Here is a 14,100-nt window from a genome sequence, read left to right on the forward strand (position 1 = left end):
TGGGACACCCGGAAAAACCTCCCGGGCAGGAACAACCTCCAGATGCTGAGCGGTAACTGGCACTCAGACTCTAGACCAAGACCGGATTCCTCTTTCTCTTTCTCCTAACGATGGTTCAGAAGGGGAGAGTTGGACCTGCCAGCTCTGGCAATCTAAGGGTGTTACTGGGGTGGCCTGGACCCTTGCGGGGGACCTGTGTACCCAGGTGCTGGGAGCAGTGTCATAACGTTCCTGTTTGGCTTCACAGGGTTCCCTGGTGGCTCAGTGGTAAAGAACCCACCTGCCAACGCAGGAGACCCAGGTTCAGTCCCTGCGTGGGGAAGATCCCCTGGAGAAGGAAATGGCCACCCACCCCGGTATTCTTGCCTGGGAAATCCCATGGACAAAGGATGCCTAGCCGCTACAGTCCATGGGGTCTCAAAAGAGTTAGACACGGCTTAGCATGTAAACAATAGCAAACAAACAAACAAAAAAATCACAGGGGACAGCCCTGCTGAAATTGGCAAGTGGAACTCCTGGGCCTTTGAGGGTACAATCAAGTATGTAAATGTGACAAATGCTAGCTTTTCAACATTACTCATTTTGTGATCTTCGATTGATACAAAGCAATGTGATTCTTGAAGCTTAATAATGAAATATGATCATCCTTGAACTCCACTCAAATCTAAGAATGTTCACGTACCAATAGGGTAACAGAATTAATCCGTTCTGTTTCAACGTTGGTTTTGTGAACAAGATTACAGTGATTCCCTGTGGTAGTTTTTTCAGCATGTTTGACTTGTCCTTTTGTTTGTCAAGTAACAATTTAAAATTTTGCAGACCCAAAAAGTAGCTGGTCTAGTTCACAGAGGTCCCACGATTTTTGTTTGTATCAGAAATAACATTTTGTGAGATAAATCAGGGAATTTAGATGGCTACACAGTGACTCCTGTCATTGACCTATGGATGTCAGGGAAACAGGGCTGATTTAACGACTGAATTCATGTTACCATCATTAACGTCCTTCCCATTCCAACTAAGAAGGGGTCTTAAAAAGGAAAAGATACTGGCTTCTGAGAACAGAAAAAGTTTAACAAGATAAACTGCAGGAGAAATGCCTTTCAGAGAATGCCGTGGGGTTTTAGTGACCCCAAGTAATTAAGAGCACTGCTGTGTACATAACTGAAAAGACAAAGGTTTATTTAAATGCATAATTATCTCTGATATGGCCAATTTGTTTAATAATAATAACTCCTTTGAGTTATTTCCAAAGTAGCAGCAGTTCAGTAGGTTCAGTAGCTGCTAAAGAGTTTGGTGAGCAAAAGAATAAATTTTTAATTTAAAACATCATTAAATTATTTTTAATTTTAGCTTGAAATCCAATGTTAGTATTTAAAGTGGTAGGAAAATATTAGTTTATTTGACTTACTTATTAAAGATAATCGACAAAAAAGTAGTTCATATCTTATTTTTAATTTCCTGAATTCAATATAAGTGATATGAGTCAAATAATATTAACAGCAAGACTACAGCTGTCAGAAATATTAGGAGGCATCCCTGAAGCCTATTGTCACAAGGAGTCCATGAAATTGATGTAAGAGTGCATCAATCTATGTAAAATTTTCTTGTCAATAGGTTTCTTCTTTGCTTTTCCTTTCTTCGTTGATTTCTCAACCTGCTTCTCATACTCCATTTAGCATGTTTAAATAAAACAGGAGTCGATGTGCATGTCTTTTAAATTGACAGTATCCTCAGGCCCTCAAGTCCTATGAATAAGTTTCTACTCTGACATTTGAAGTAATCATCACAGAGAAAGCATAATGTCAGCTTGATATTTCTCACACTATGAAAATACCAGCTACATGTCAAATATCTGAAGCCTACCTCAATGCAGTAAATTTTCTTGGATTCATATGCTACTGAAAATTCTAAATATTTAAATGTGCAATGATATCTAGACATGTGGATAAATGTCTAGTTAGAGCATGATCTATTTCTCTCCTTCTCTACTCCTCTGCCCCCAACAGTGTTTCTTTTCCTAGAACAATATTTACATATGCAACTTTCCTAAATAGTTGCTTTCCCAAGACCAAAGGAGAAGCTATAAACCTCTCACCTCCAGTTAAAACCACTAGCCCACGAGAAAGAGTTCTTTAACTTTTCTGGGAAAACCTTTCTGTTCACTTTATCATGTGTAGTATGTGGACTGGAATATTCAACTCTGTGTCTGCAATTTTAAGTCAAATTAAGGTAGGAGACAGATGGGCCCCTGGGCTGGACAGCTGGTGTTTGTCAACTGGAGTAAAATTGAAGCTTTGTTCTCATCCAGACTCTTAAGGGACAACGTTAGTGGCAAAAGCTATGAAGTAAGAGATAAGGTACCCACTCCTAAGGTCAAGGAAGACCTCCCTGTCTGCACATGCGCAGGAAGGCTTCTGGGGGGTCAAAAAGGGAGGGAGTCCAACCCCATATTAAGGGTGAACATGCACCCACAGGCCTCTATGGCGGGAAATCCATCTTAACAAAAAGTTTCACATGCATATTGGGGAGGGTCCTAGGACCCTAATTCTGACTCCTAATTCTGAAGTGAATGGGAGTGTGATAAGGAAAATGATCATATTAAGACTATGAGACAAGTAAAAATGCTTTCAAGAACCACTAAAAGTAAAGAACAAAAGAGGCATTAAATGCCAACTTGCTTAAAAAAAAAAAATGCCAACTTGCTAAGTAAATCTGAACTCCAGTAAGTTGTGCTACTGGTTTTGTCTAAAGGCTTTCCGTATTTACTTACTTCATAAGTACTCATAAGTTAATTCATAGTTCTTGGGCACTATTGGTCTGGCTTGACAAGCTGAGTATTAAAACACAGAGATGAAAGCAGCAGGCCTTTGCTCTCTTCAGTTTTGAGTCTAGACAGGTAAACCCTGCGTGCAACAATTACACGTTTTTTCATCGTGCGAGGTAACAAGAAATGCCACATTCCCTGTGAAGTTCACTGTCATGGTTTGGTGACCGTGAAGGGATGCTGTGGAGCATGTACCTCCCACAGTTTCCCAGAGGACAATATGTCTGTAATGCTCAGGAACATAGTAGGTTTCCAAAAGAACATCAAGTCAGTGATGTTGACTGGCCATAGTTCTTTTTGTTCTGTTACCATGTACGAGTCACAGATTTATTTTTCACCCAGAAAACAAAAGCAAATAGAACATGTAAGAATTTGATATGGACACTGTAATCATACCCTTCTGTGGAAAGATCTGCCTCCACCTTGTCCGAATAATCTGTACTCCCTCCAAAAAATTGGTTACATTCTGCCTGTGAGAAATTGCTTGATTCTCACACAGCAGCAATATCAAAAGTTTCAGCTTGCCTTGTAAGAAAACATCCCCATGACCCAGGTCCATTACATAAAAGTTCAATGCCTTATCAATGTTATCAAAAGAAGTCTTCAGTTTCATTAGGGTTTTACACTTTATCTAAGACCCAAGAGTTAATTTTGGTTACTACTGTATGTGTATTTATTTACCCATTATATATTTGGTCAGTTTTTATTATCTGAATTGGGGGACGGGTGCTTGGGAATATGTGAATTTTATAAAACTCCTTTTCTCCAAACTTGTAAAGGAGTTATAAATAAGTCAATGCTGCCATCTTGCAAAATAGATTCTCGGTGGTTGAAAGTTGAAAGAAAGAGTATATCAAAGAATCAAAACTGTGACTGGGAAACTTAGATCTGAATTTCCTTATAAGAAAAAATGTGGGGGCTCCACAGGCAGAAAATGTATTAGGCACAGAGAGAGGCGAAAGGGAGGAAGAAAGGAAGGAGGAGGGGCAAAGAGGTGTGCTAGGAAGATCAACACTTCAGAATGCTATGTGAAAGGACGATTTTCATCAAGTGAAGGAAGTCATAGGTTAGAAGTTTGGCTTTATTTCTAGAAGATTTATTTGCCAGCTTTTTGTGCATAGAGAGTCCTGAAACTTTATTTGTTAATAGTATGAGGTCTAGGTTTGCTTCAAAATAATGTAGGATGAGGGAAGAAGCTGGGGTATGGATGGGGCTGACATGACCATAGGCTAATAACTGATGAGATGGAGTTGTGGGTACAGAAGGATTTGGCATACTGTTCTATTTTCGTGTATTTTATATTCTTTATAATGAAAGTTCATTTCTATATTACTGGTAGATAATCTATCGAGATACTTGAAATTTGCATAATAAGAAAGAAAGACCAGGGAAAATAGGAGGGAAGAGAAAAGAAGAAAAAAAACCAGGGCCAAGTAGAAAGAACTGAGCTGGTGAAGGCCATAAGAAAGAAGAGAACAGGTTCTCTAGTGATAGGTGCAACACAAGCATGACTTACAATTTGTTCAGGTGAGAAGAGCACAGAACCTAACATTTCAGTGTCCTTCACAAGATACAAGAGGTTTACTCGTACACATTCAAGCAGAGGGAGACAGGCAGAGCTGTGGGCTCCTCAGTGTAGGCCTCCAAACTCCTTCTGTTTTGTGGTTTGGATCCCACCGGTCGTTCCGTGGTCCAGGGTGGCCACCAGAGCCCTAGCCACCAAGTCCGCACATGGTCAGGAGAGTGGGGCTCAGGCCATTGGCTGGAATTTAGTCCCACGACTGCTCCCAGCTAAAAGGGGGACCAGGAAATGTCATTTCTGGGAGGCCATGTACCCAACCAAAGGTAGAGGAAGAAGTGAAGTATTATGGTTATCATTTCTTTCTCATTATGGACAAAGGGAATCAGCCCTGGGAGACAGCTGGCAGTCCCCACGTGAAGTTGAGTTCTGGCCAAAAGGTTAGGTGGTCACATACCGTAACTCTGTGGAGCTCACCTTTCCCCACCCCTCAACCCCCACCACCCCTTACTGTTTGTCACACTGTCCCATTGTATTTTTCCCATGTCATTTACCATTACCTGAAATCTGGTTTATTTGCTGACCTGCAACTTATGATTGCCCCACAGGGAGCAGGCTCTGCCTCCCCCTGAGTGCCACCAGATGGTTTCATATGTCCAGAGGGCTGAGGCCACACAGGCCCCAAGAGGGTCTGATGGGGTCTGTGGCTCACAAGCTGAGACTTTCTGGGAGGAGCAAGGCAATTCAAAACGACCTGAATGAAGGCAGGGGCCAGCGGCTCTGGTGTTCCTATGGTTAAGGGATGGGGCCTGCTTGCAGTTCTCTGCACCATGCGGGTTTCTGCAGTGTCAACAAGGGAGGGAACCTCCACACTTCCCCAGAGGTGGAACAGAGGGCGTGGGCCGGGGGTGGGGCAGGGCTTGAAAGCTGCAGGCAGTCACACATCAAAAACAGAGTCAGACGCATTTACTGTCTGTCTGCACTAGAATACTATAACTCCCACGATGCCAGGGCCCTATCAGTCTTGTTCACCTCAGTATCCTCCATGTCTAAAACAGTACTGGCAAATTAGGAATTCAATAACATTTGCTAATACAAATAAACTCACTGCAAAGTTTATAAACTCTTCATATCTGTTGCTTATTCAACAGAATTATGGAGCGCCTACTATATGCTAGTGACTTGATGAGGTCTTAGGAATTCCATGGCCAAGTAAGACAAATCACTACCCTCCAAGAGCTCCAACTCCAGTCTGGGAGAGGCATCTGCTTTTCCTGGGATGGGGTGATGAGTGAGGTGACAAGAGGGTTATCAGAGGCAGGCCAGGAAAAACATGGTTTGGCCATGGTATTCAAGTTCTCCCATCACAGGGCAAGGGGAAGAGAAGGAAAACTGCAGGCAGAGATGGCTGGAGGTAGATCTCTGCTTTCATTCTTAACAAGCATTTATTGAACACCTTACTCTGTGCCAAGTATGACAGTGGATCCCGGGGAATCTGTGGTTGCAGTGAAATGAGGGAGACAGGTCTTGAAAGATCACACTTCTGGTAGTGGGCAGTCTGTTGAAATCATGGAAGTAGATATGATTGCCTGCCTGCATTTCAAGAATTTCACAACGAAGGTGATATATGTCCCAGCAGTTGGAACAGAGAAGCATCGGTTGGCCAGTGTCTATCACAATCTGCATCAGAACAAAAGTCACTTTGTGGTAGAGTCTCTGTATTTCCCTTTTGTTTTCACTTTCTTGTTTTACTCTGTGTTTAGTGAGGAAAAAAATCAAGCTGAGAAAAGAGAAAAAATTTTTTGTGGCACTGTTACCACTTGGAAGGGTCTTTTTGTCTCTGTCTCTCTCCTTAGGAATATAAAATCTATCTAAGAATAAAAGATTAGGCTACGATACGTTGTCTATGGTTGTTTCAGATAAAATCCTGCTATGTTTATGTGATTCTTATTGCCCTTTGAAACAGGTTGGTCAGAAATTTCTTCACTATAACTTCATTAAAAGCTTTTAGAGGGAACATTACACTTCTGGTAGAAGCATAGCAAGGGTTCCTACTATTGGGATCCTATTACCAGATACTTTGTTCTTAGCTCCTTCTCCTTTTTTAGAAAATACTTTCCCACCTCTTTGCCTGGTGAATTGTTATTCATTCTTCGGCTCTGAATCCCACCCATGCCTCCTCCTGAGGCTGAGTTGAGAACTCCCTTCTATTTCCCCACCATCTACAATATTCACACACCTGTCAGGCTGTATTATATCAATAGTTGCTCATGAGTCTGTGATCCTGGGAGAGTATGACTTTCATGAGAGGAGGGGGTGTTTTATTCCATCTTTGAAGGTATCTCTGACTCTTACTTAGCACAGTGACTAGAATACCAAAAGCACTCATATTTGTAGAATAAATCAAAAATGAGTGAATGTGGAACTTTCCTGTTGGCCCAGTGGCTAAAAATCTGCCTGCAGCAAAAATACAAATAAATAAACCTTTTTTTTTTAATGAATGAATGCGTGGTTGTAGTGTCAAAGTAAATAGATTGTGCTTTGTTTTACTTGTTATCTCTACCCCAATTCCCACCAGTTTTCTTCACCCTTGAGTATATTTATATATATCAACATCAAACAAGTAGATTACTACCCATGTCTTTACCTGTGAATCACATTCAGAGGAATAAAGAAAGCACAAAAGGACAAAGGAAACAGTGGATTACTCCTAATGAAGTCCCACAGTTTCATACAGACAGTAACTTTTAAAGTGGAATAGTAGTCCACAGTTATTATTTTACTTAACTATATCATGAACAAATAAAAATGAATTTTAAAGTAATTATTATAGCTAATACACAATACTAAGTCAGTCATGTGGTAAGTAAATCTACATAGTGAAAAAGTCCCAAACTGAAATGAGATACCACATGGTATCTGATCCAGTCTGGCTAGAAAGTGATCATATTTCCACCTGAATTTGTGACTAGGGTATATATTTTATTTATTCTTCAGGTTAATATTAATCATTTTAAAAATAAAAAGGTCACTTGAAGATAGGGTATTATATAAAACAACATAGCCATAGTAATTAATTTGAAGTTTTGACACAAATTTTTGACTGTGTAACTCATGATCACTTATGAAGATTCTCTTCTTTTTTCTTTTTCTAATACTCCAATATGTTGTTAACTCATGATTTAAGTTAAAAGATAGATGATGTTGAAAGGGACAGGAGGATTGATTGGACAGAGGCCCACGGAACTTTTTGTCAAGATAGAAACATTTGTTTTCTTGATTGGGGTGGTATTTACATGAGTTTATGCCATTTAACAATACCTTTAAGAACTGTGCATTTTATTTTATGTATCAGATCAGATCAGATCAGCCGCTCAGTCGTGTCCAACTCTTTGCGACCCCATGAATCGCAGCATGCCAGGCCCCCCTGTCCACCACCAACTCCCGGAGTTCACCCAGACCCACGTCCATCGAGTCAGTGATGCCATCCAGCCATCTCATCCTCCGTCGTCCCCTTCTCCTCCGGCCCCCAATCCCTCCCAGCATCAGTCTTTTCCAATGAGTCAACTCTTCGCATGAGGTGGCCAAAGTACTGGAGTTTCAGCTTTAGCATCATTCCTTCCAAAGAAATCCCAGGGCTGATCTCCTTCAGAATGGACTGGTTGGATCTCCTTGCAGTCCAAGGGACTCTCAAGAGTCTTCTCCAACACCACAGTTCAAAAGCATCAATTCTTTGGCACTCAGCCTTCTTCACAGTTCAACTCTCACATCCATACATGACCACAGGAAAAACCATAGCCTTGACTAGACGAACCTTTGTTGGCAAAGTAATGTCTCTGCTTTCGAATATGCTACCTAGGTTGGTCATAACTTTCCTTCCAAGCAGTAAGCGTCTTTTAATTTCATGGCTGCAGTCACCATCTGTAGTGATTTTGGAGCCCAGAATCCACTGTTTCCTCATCTATTTCCCATGAAGTGGTGGGACCGGATGCAATGATCTTCGTTTTCTGAATGTTGAGCTTTAAGCCAACTTTTTCACTCTCCACTTTCACTTTCATCAAGAGGCTTTTGAGTTCCTCTTCACTTTATGCCATAAGGGTGGTGTCATCTGCATATCTGAGGTTATTGATATTTCTCCTGGCAATCTTGATTCCAGCTTGTGTTTCTTCCAGTCCAGTGTTTCTCATGATGTATTCTTCATATAAGTTAAATAAGCAGGGTGACAACATACAGCCTTGACGTACTCCTTTTCCTATTTGGAACCAGTCTGTTGTTCCATGTCCAGTTCTAACTGTTGCTTCCTGACCTGCGTACAAATTTCTCAAGAGGCAGGTCAGGTGGTCTGGTATTCCCATCTCTTGAAGAATTTTCCACAGTTTATTGTGATCCACAAGTCAAAGGCTTTGGCATAGTCAATAAAGCAGAAATAGATGTTTTTCTGGAAGTCTCTTGCTTTTTCTATCATCCAGCGGATGTTGGCAATTTGATCTCTGGTTCCTGTGCCTTTTCTAAAACCAGCTTGAACATCAGGAAGTTCACAGTTCACATATTGCTGAGGCCTGGCTTGGAGAATTTTGAGAATTACTTTACTAGCATGTGAGATGAGTGCAATTGTGTGGTAGTTTGAGCATTCTTTGGCATTGCCTTTCTTTGGGATTGGAATGAAAACTGACCTTTTCCAGGCCTGTGGCCACTGCTGAGTTTTCCAAATGTGCTGGCATATTGAGTGCAGCACTTTCACAGCATCATCTTTCAGGATTTAGAATAGCTCCACTGGAATTCCATCACCTCCACTAGCTTTGTTCGTAGTGATGATTTCTAAGGCCCACTTGACTTCACATTCCAGGATGTCTGGCTCTAGGACAGTGATCACACCATCGTGATTATCTGGGTCATGAAGATCTTTTTGGTACAGTTCTTCTGTGTATTCTTGCCATCTCTTCTTAATATCTTCTGCTTCTGTTAGGTCCATACCATTTCTGTCCTTTATCGAGCCCATCTTTGCATGAAATGTTCCTTTGGTATCTCTGATTTTCTTGAAGAGATCCCTAGTCTTTCCCATTCTATTGTTTTCCTCTATTTCTTTGCATTGATCGCTGAGGAAGGCTTTCTTATCTCTTCTTGCTATTCTTTGGAACTCTGCATTCAGATGCTTATATCTTTCCTTTTCTCCTTTGCTTTTCACTTCTCTTCTTTTCACAGCTATTTGTAAGGCCTCCCCAGACAGCCATTTTGCTTTTTTGCATTTCTTTTCCATGGGGATGGTCTTGATCCCTGTCTCCTGTACAATGTCACGAACCTCATTCTATAGTTCATCAGGCACTCTATCAGATCTAGGCCCTTAAATTTATTTCTCACTTCCACTGTATAATCATAAGGGATTTGATTTAGGTCATACCTGAATGGTCTAGTGGTTTTCCCTACTTTCTTCAATTTAAGTCTGAATTTGACAATAAGGAGTTCATGGTCTGAGCCACAGTCAGCTCCTGGTCTTGTTTTTGCTGACTGTATAGAGCTTCTCCATCTTTGGCTGCAAAGAATATAATCAATCTGATTTCGGTGTTGACCATCTGGTGATGTCCATGTATAGAGTCTTCTCTTGTGTTGTTGGAAGAGGGTGTTTGTTATGACCAGTGCATTTTCTTGGCAAAACTCTATTAGTCTTTGCCCTGCTTCATTCCGTATTCCAAGGCCAAATTTGCCTGTTACTCCAGGTGTTTCTTGACTTCCTACTTTTGCATTCCAGTCCCCTATAATGAAAAGGACATCTTTTTTGGGTGTTAGTTCTAAAAGGTCTTGTAGGTCTTCATAGAGCCGTTCAACTTCAGCTTCTTCAGTGTTACTGGTTGGGGCATAGACTTGGATTACTGTGATATTGAATGGTTTGCCTTGGAAATGAACAGAGATCATTCTGTTGTTTTTGAGATTGCATCCAAGTACTGAATTTCGGACTCTTTTGTTGACCATGATGGCCATTCCATTTCTTCTGAGGTGATTCCTGCCCACAGTAGTAGATATAATGGTCATCTGAGTTAAATTCACCCATTCCAATCCATTTCAGTTCACTGAATCCTAGAATGTCGACATTCACTCTTGCCATCTCTTGTTTGACGACTTCCAATTTGCCTTGATTCATGGACCTGACATTCCAGGTTCCTATGCAATATTGCTCTTTACAGCATCAAACCTTGCTTCTATCACCAGTCACATCCACAGCTGGGTATTGTTTTTGCTTTGGCTCCATCCCTTCATTCTTTCTGAAGTTATTTCTCCACTGATCTCCAGTAGCATATTGGGCACCTACTGACCTGGGGAGTTCCTCTTTCAGTATCCTATCACTTTGCCTTTTCATACTGTTCATGGGGTTCTCAAGGCAAGAATACTGAAGTGGTTTGCCATTCCCTTCTCCCGTGGACCACATTCTGTCAAATCTCTCCACCATGACCCGCTCGTCTTGGGTTGCCCCAGGGGCATGGCTTAGTTTCATTGAGTTAGACAAGGCTGTGGTCCTAGTGTGATTAGATTGACTAGTTTTCTGTGTGTATGGTTTCAGTGTGTTTGCCCTCTGATGCCCTCTTGCAACACCAACTGTCTTACTTGGGTTTCTCTTACCTTGGGCGTGAGGTATCTCTTCACGGCTGCTCCAGCAAAGCAAAGCGATTGCTCCTTACCTTGGACGAAGGGTATCTCCTCACCACCGCCCTTCCTGACCTTCAATGTGGGATAGCTCCCCTAGGCCCTCCTGCACCCGCCCAGCCACGGCTTGGGGTAACTCCTCTCGGTGCCGCCCCTGGCCTCAGCGTGGGGGCATGGGGTAGCTCCTCCCAGCCGCTGCCCCTGACCTCGGACGCAGGGTAACTCCTCTCGTCGCCGCCCCTGGCCTTGGGCTTAGGGGCGTGGGGTAGCTCCTATGTATAGTGTGTCAATTTTTTAAAAAGAGTATTTGAGGAAAGAAAGTAAGTTTATAAAATTTTATAAGATTTTTTTTTTCTGAATTTGAGCTATGCTCTCAAGTTGAAAATTGAAGGGAATTATTCTTTTAAAACACCTTGAAACCTTGCTGTTGCTTAATTTTTAGGTATAACAACAAATCTTGGCAAGAAAAAAGTTGCAGTTTTCAAATGTCTTCAAATGGCACTGACTTGTCTCTCTGTGAGTAGGTTGTTAATAAAAATGAAGAAAACCATCCCTTAACCCATGGCAATTTGTTTTTAGCCTAAAAGCTCAGCCGCCCTTTGTCTGTTGATGTAAAAAAGAAAATGTGATTGGTACAAGTATACCTCATTCTATACAGTCTAATGAGTGGTTATTCAAAGATCTTAATGTACTCAATGAATTCTCTATACAAATAATTTTAGGATGAGTTTTTTTGCTAAGTGAGGAACTTGTAATGATGTAGACCATCTACCATTTCTACAACTGTTCTGAGATGCCCTTATTTTTTACATTTTAATCATCTCTGAAATAAAAAAGCTTTACACCACAGACAGCACCTTCTGTTGGCCATTGGCCAGGCAGCAGACAAGACTAATGTGGCTTGCATGTGCATAAATTTGGCTATTTCCCTTGGACTTGATTTCTGGTGGAGATATGAATGTAGCAGTATCAAAATTTGCAGAATGTCAGAAAAGGTATTAGCAACTTGGAAAAAGTCGAGAATTCTAATATTAGTGTAGCATCGTTGTTGTTTTTTTAAAGAAATGCTGTCTCACTGATGCTTTTGTTGGAACAAAGGATGACATATGTGGAAAAACAGACACCGATGCCTCTGGGTTGATATATGATTCACAATTGACAGACACAAAATGTGAGTTACTCTAGGACTGCTTGAGTTATTTCTTGTGCACATATAAACAGGTTATATCTTCCTGTTTATATGTGCACAAGAGTGATACTTGATTATGTACACATACATAACTCTAGAAAAAAACTTCTGTAAGAACTGTAAAATAGAAACTTCAAGTAATAAAAAAGTGAACCATAGTAGATTGGCAGCATATTTCCTTTTGCAGCAGTACATAAAATAATGACTCATAGTTAATGGCATCTTAAAATCTATTAAAGCTGACCTTTGCACTTTTTGTATGCTGGCTTTTCAGCTAAGGGGATGATTGAATAGCAGGCAAGAAATACTTTCATCAAATAATGTCTTAAATTTATAATAATAACAATACTATGTACTGAGTAGCTACTATAGGCCAGCTGCTATGCTAAGTGCCTTACATACCTCATTACATGTAATTCTACCCCAAAAAGCCTGAGAGTTACTATTGAGCAGATCTTTATCCCTTCTGAGCTGTTAGATAACCCAAGTTAAGCTTGCAAAACTGAATCTGAACCTCGTTTTGACGGATCCCCCCTAAAAGTTCTTGATTTTTGTGTAGCAGATTCTTCTGCTGCCTGTCCTCCTACCCTCCCCACCCATTCCCACAAGTTCAAAGTGAAAGCTTATAGAAGGGGAAGAGAGAAAGACAAGAATCTCAGCAGCATTCAATTTCTGTTCAGGTTGTTCTTAAAGACAGCTTCATCCTTGATCTGGTGATGTACTTCTTCATTCAATCATGTGCAATACCCCGGAATTCTGACATCATCCTCCTTTTGCCTTGGTTCTATTTGGGATTTTATCACTTGCAACAAAAAACATACTACTATAATCATTCATAGCTTTAATACATTTAAACATATTACTTGCAATAATAAAATATTACTTCTAACACAGCCAGCCAGTTTAAGTCCTGCTGGCTCGTTTCATTAAACTGCACAAGGACTGAAGCTGGCTGTTTCAGTTACAACCAGCAGCCCTGGAGGCACTGGATTCTCTCTGGGATTAAATAGTATCCTAATCAGCACAGGTAGGAAGCTGTGGATACAGCACAGAGAACCCAGAACATTGAACCAGCTTGGTTTTCCCAGGAGCAGCTCTGTGGTTAAGCACAAGTTGCTTAACTCTGATGGAATTCCATTTCCTTGATTGTAATAAGATGCAAATTACAAGATTTTTTTTTAACTTGTATTGAAATATAGTGAACTTACAACGTTGTGTTAGTTTCCTGTGTATAGAAAAGTGATTCAGTTATACATATATATAATTTTTTTTTAGATTCTTTCCTATTATAGGTACAAGATGATTTCTAAGAATGTTTCTGGTTTTAAAATTTTGGGCTCCTGCACAAATTAAAGACAGCCAGATAATGCATTGGTTCATAGTGGCATAGTGTTAGTCACTCAGTTATATCCAACTCTTTTCAATCCTATGTACTGTAGCCCACCAGGATGCTCTGTTCATGGAATTCTCTAGGCAATAATAATGCAATGGGTAGCCATTCCCTTCTCCAGGGGATCTTCCTGACACAGGGATCAAACCCAGGTCTCCTGCATTGCAAGCAGATTCTTTACCACCTGAGCTACCGTGGAAGCCCCATTCAGTGGATTTCATGGCTAGCTTCAACTCCAGTTTTTTTCCTTAATAAAATTAAAATTTGATACTATCAAGGGATATGCTTAAGAAAATTAAATGACACTTAAACTTTAAAAAGCTTAGTTATAATATAAAAACATAAGTTGATAGTCCAAACATTATCCAGTAACAACTTCAGAATAGTTTTAATACTATAAGACTTGTAACTCATGGAAGGAAAACCATCAGGTTCTGGAATGGTGAACTGAGTTTTTTATTCTTACCCCCAAATAGCAGCATACATCCTTGAAAGGAAAATCAAATTTTTAACATTAAGCAATAAGAAGGACATGGAAATGT

The 14,100-nt window shown here is 40.6% G+C and overlaps 1 protein-coding gene across 1 annotated transcript; it reads right to left on the reverse strand.

Annotated features, from left to right (window-relative positions):
• Positions 1 to 4,405: 4,405 nt before the first annotated feature.
• On the reverse strand, positions 4,406 to 11,139 carry LOC133245186 (craniofacial development protein 2-like). Its single transcript, XM_061413159.1, is given in 4 exon segments — positions 4,406 to 4,615; positions 5,098 to 5,270; positions 9,572 to 10,334; positions 10,336 to 11,139. Coding segments are annotated over 4 exon segments (1,641 nt in total). The 5' UTR covers positions 10,831 to 11,139.
• Between the last annotated feature and the right edge of the window lie 2,961 nt (positions 11,140 to 14,100).

The sequence above is a fragment of the Bos javanicus genome, chromosome 3 (assembly GCF_032452875.1).
Source record: "Bos javanicus breed banteng chromosome 3, ARS-OSU_banteng_1.0, whole genome shotgun sequence".
Taxonomy (NCBI): domain Eukaryota; kingdom Metazoa; phylum Chordata; class Mammalia; order Artiodactyla; family Bovidae; genus Bos; species Bos javanicus.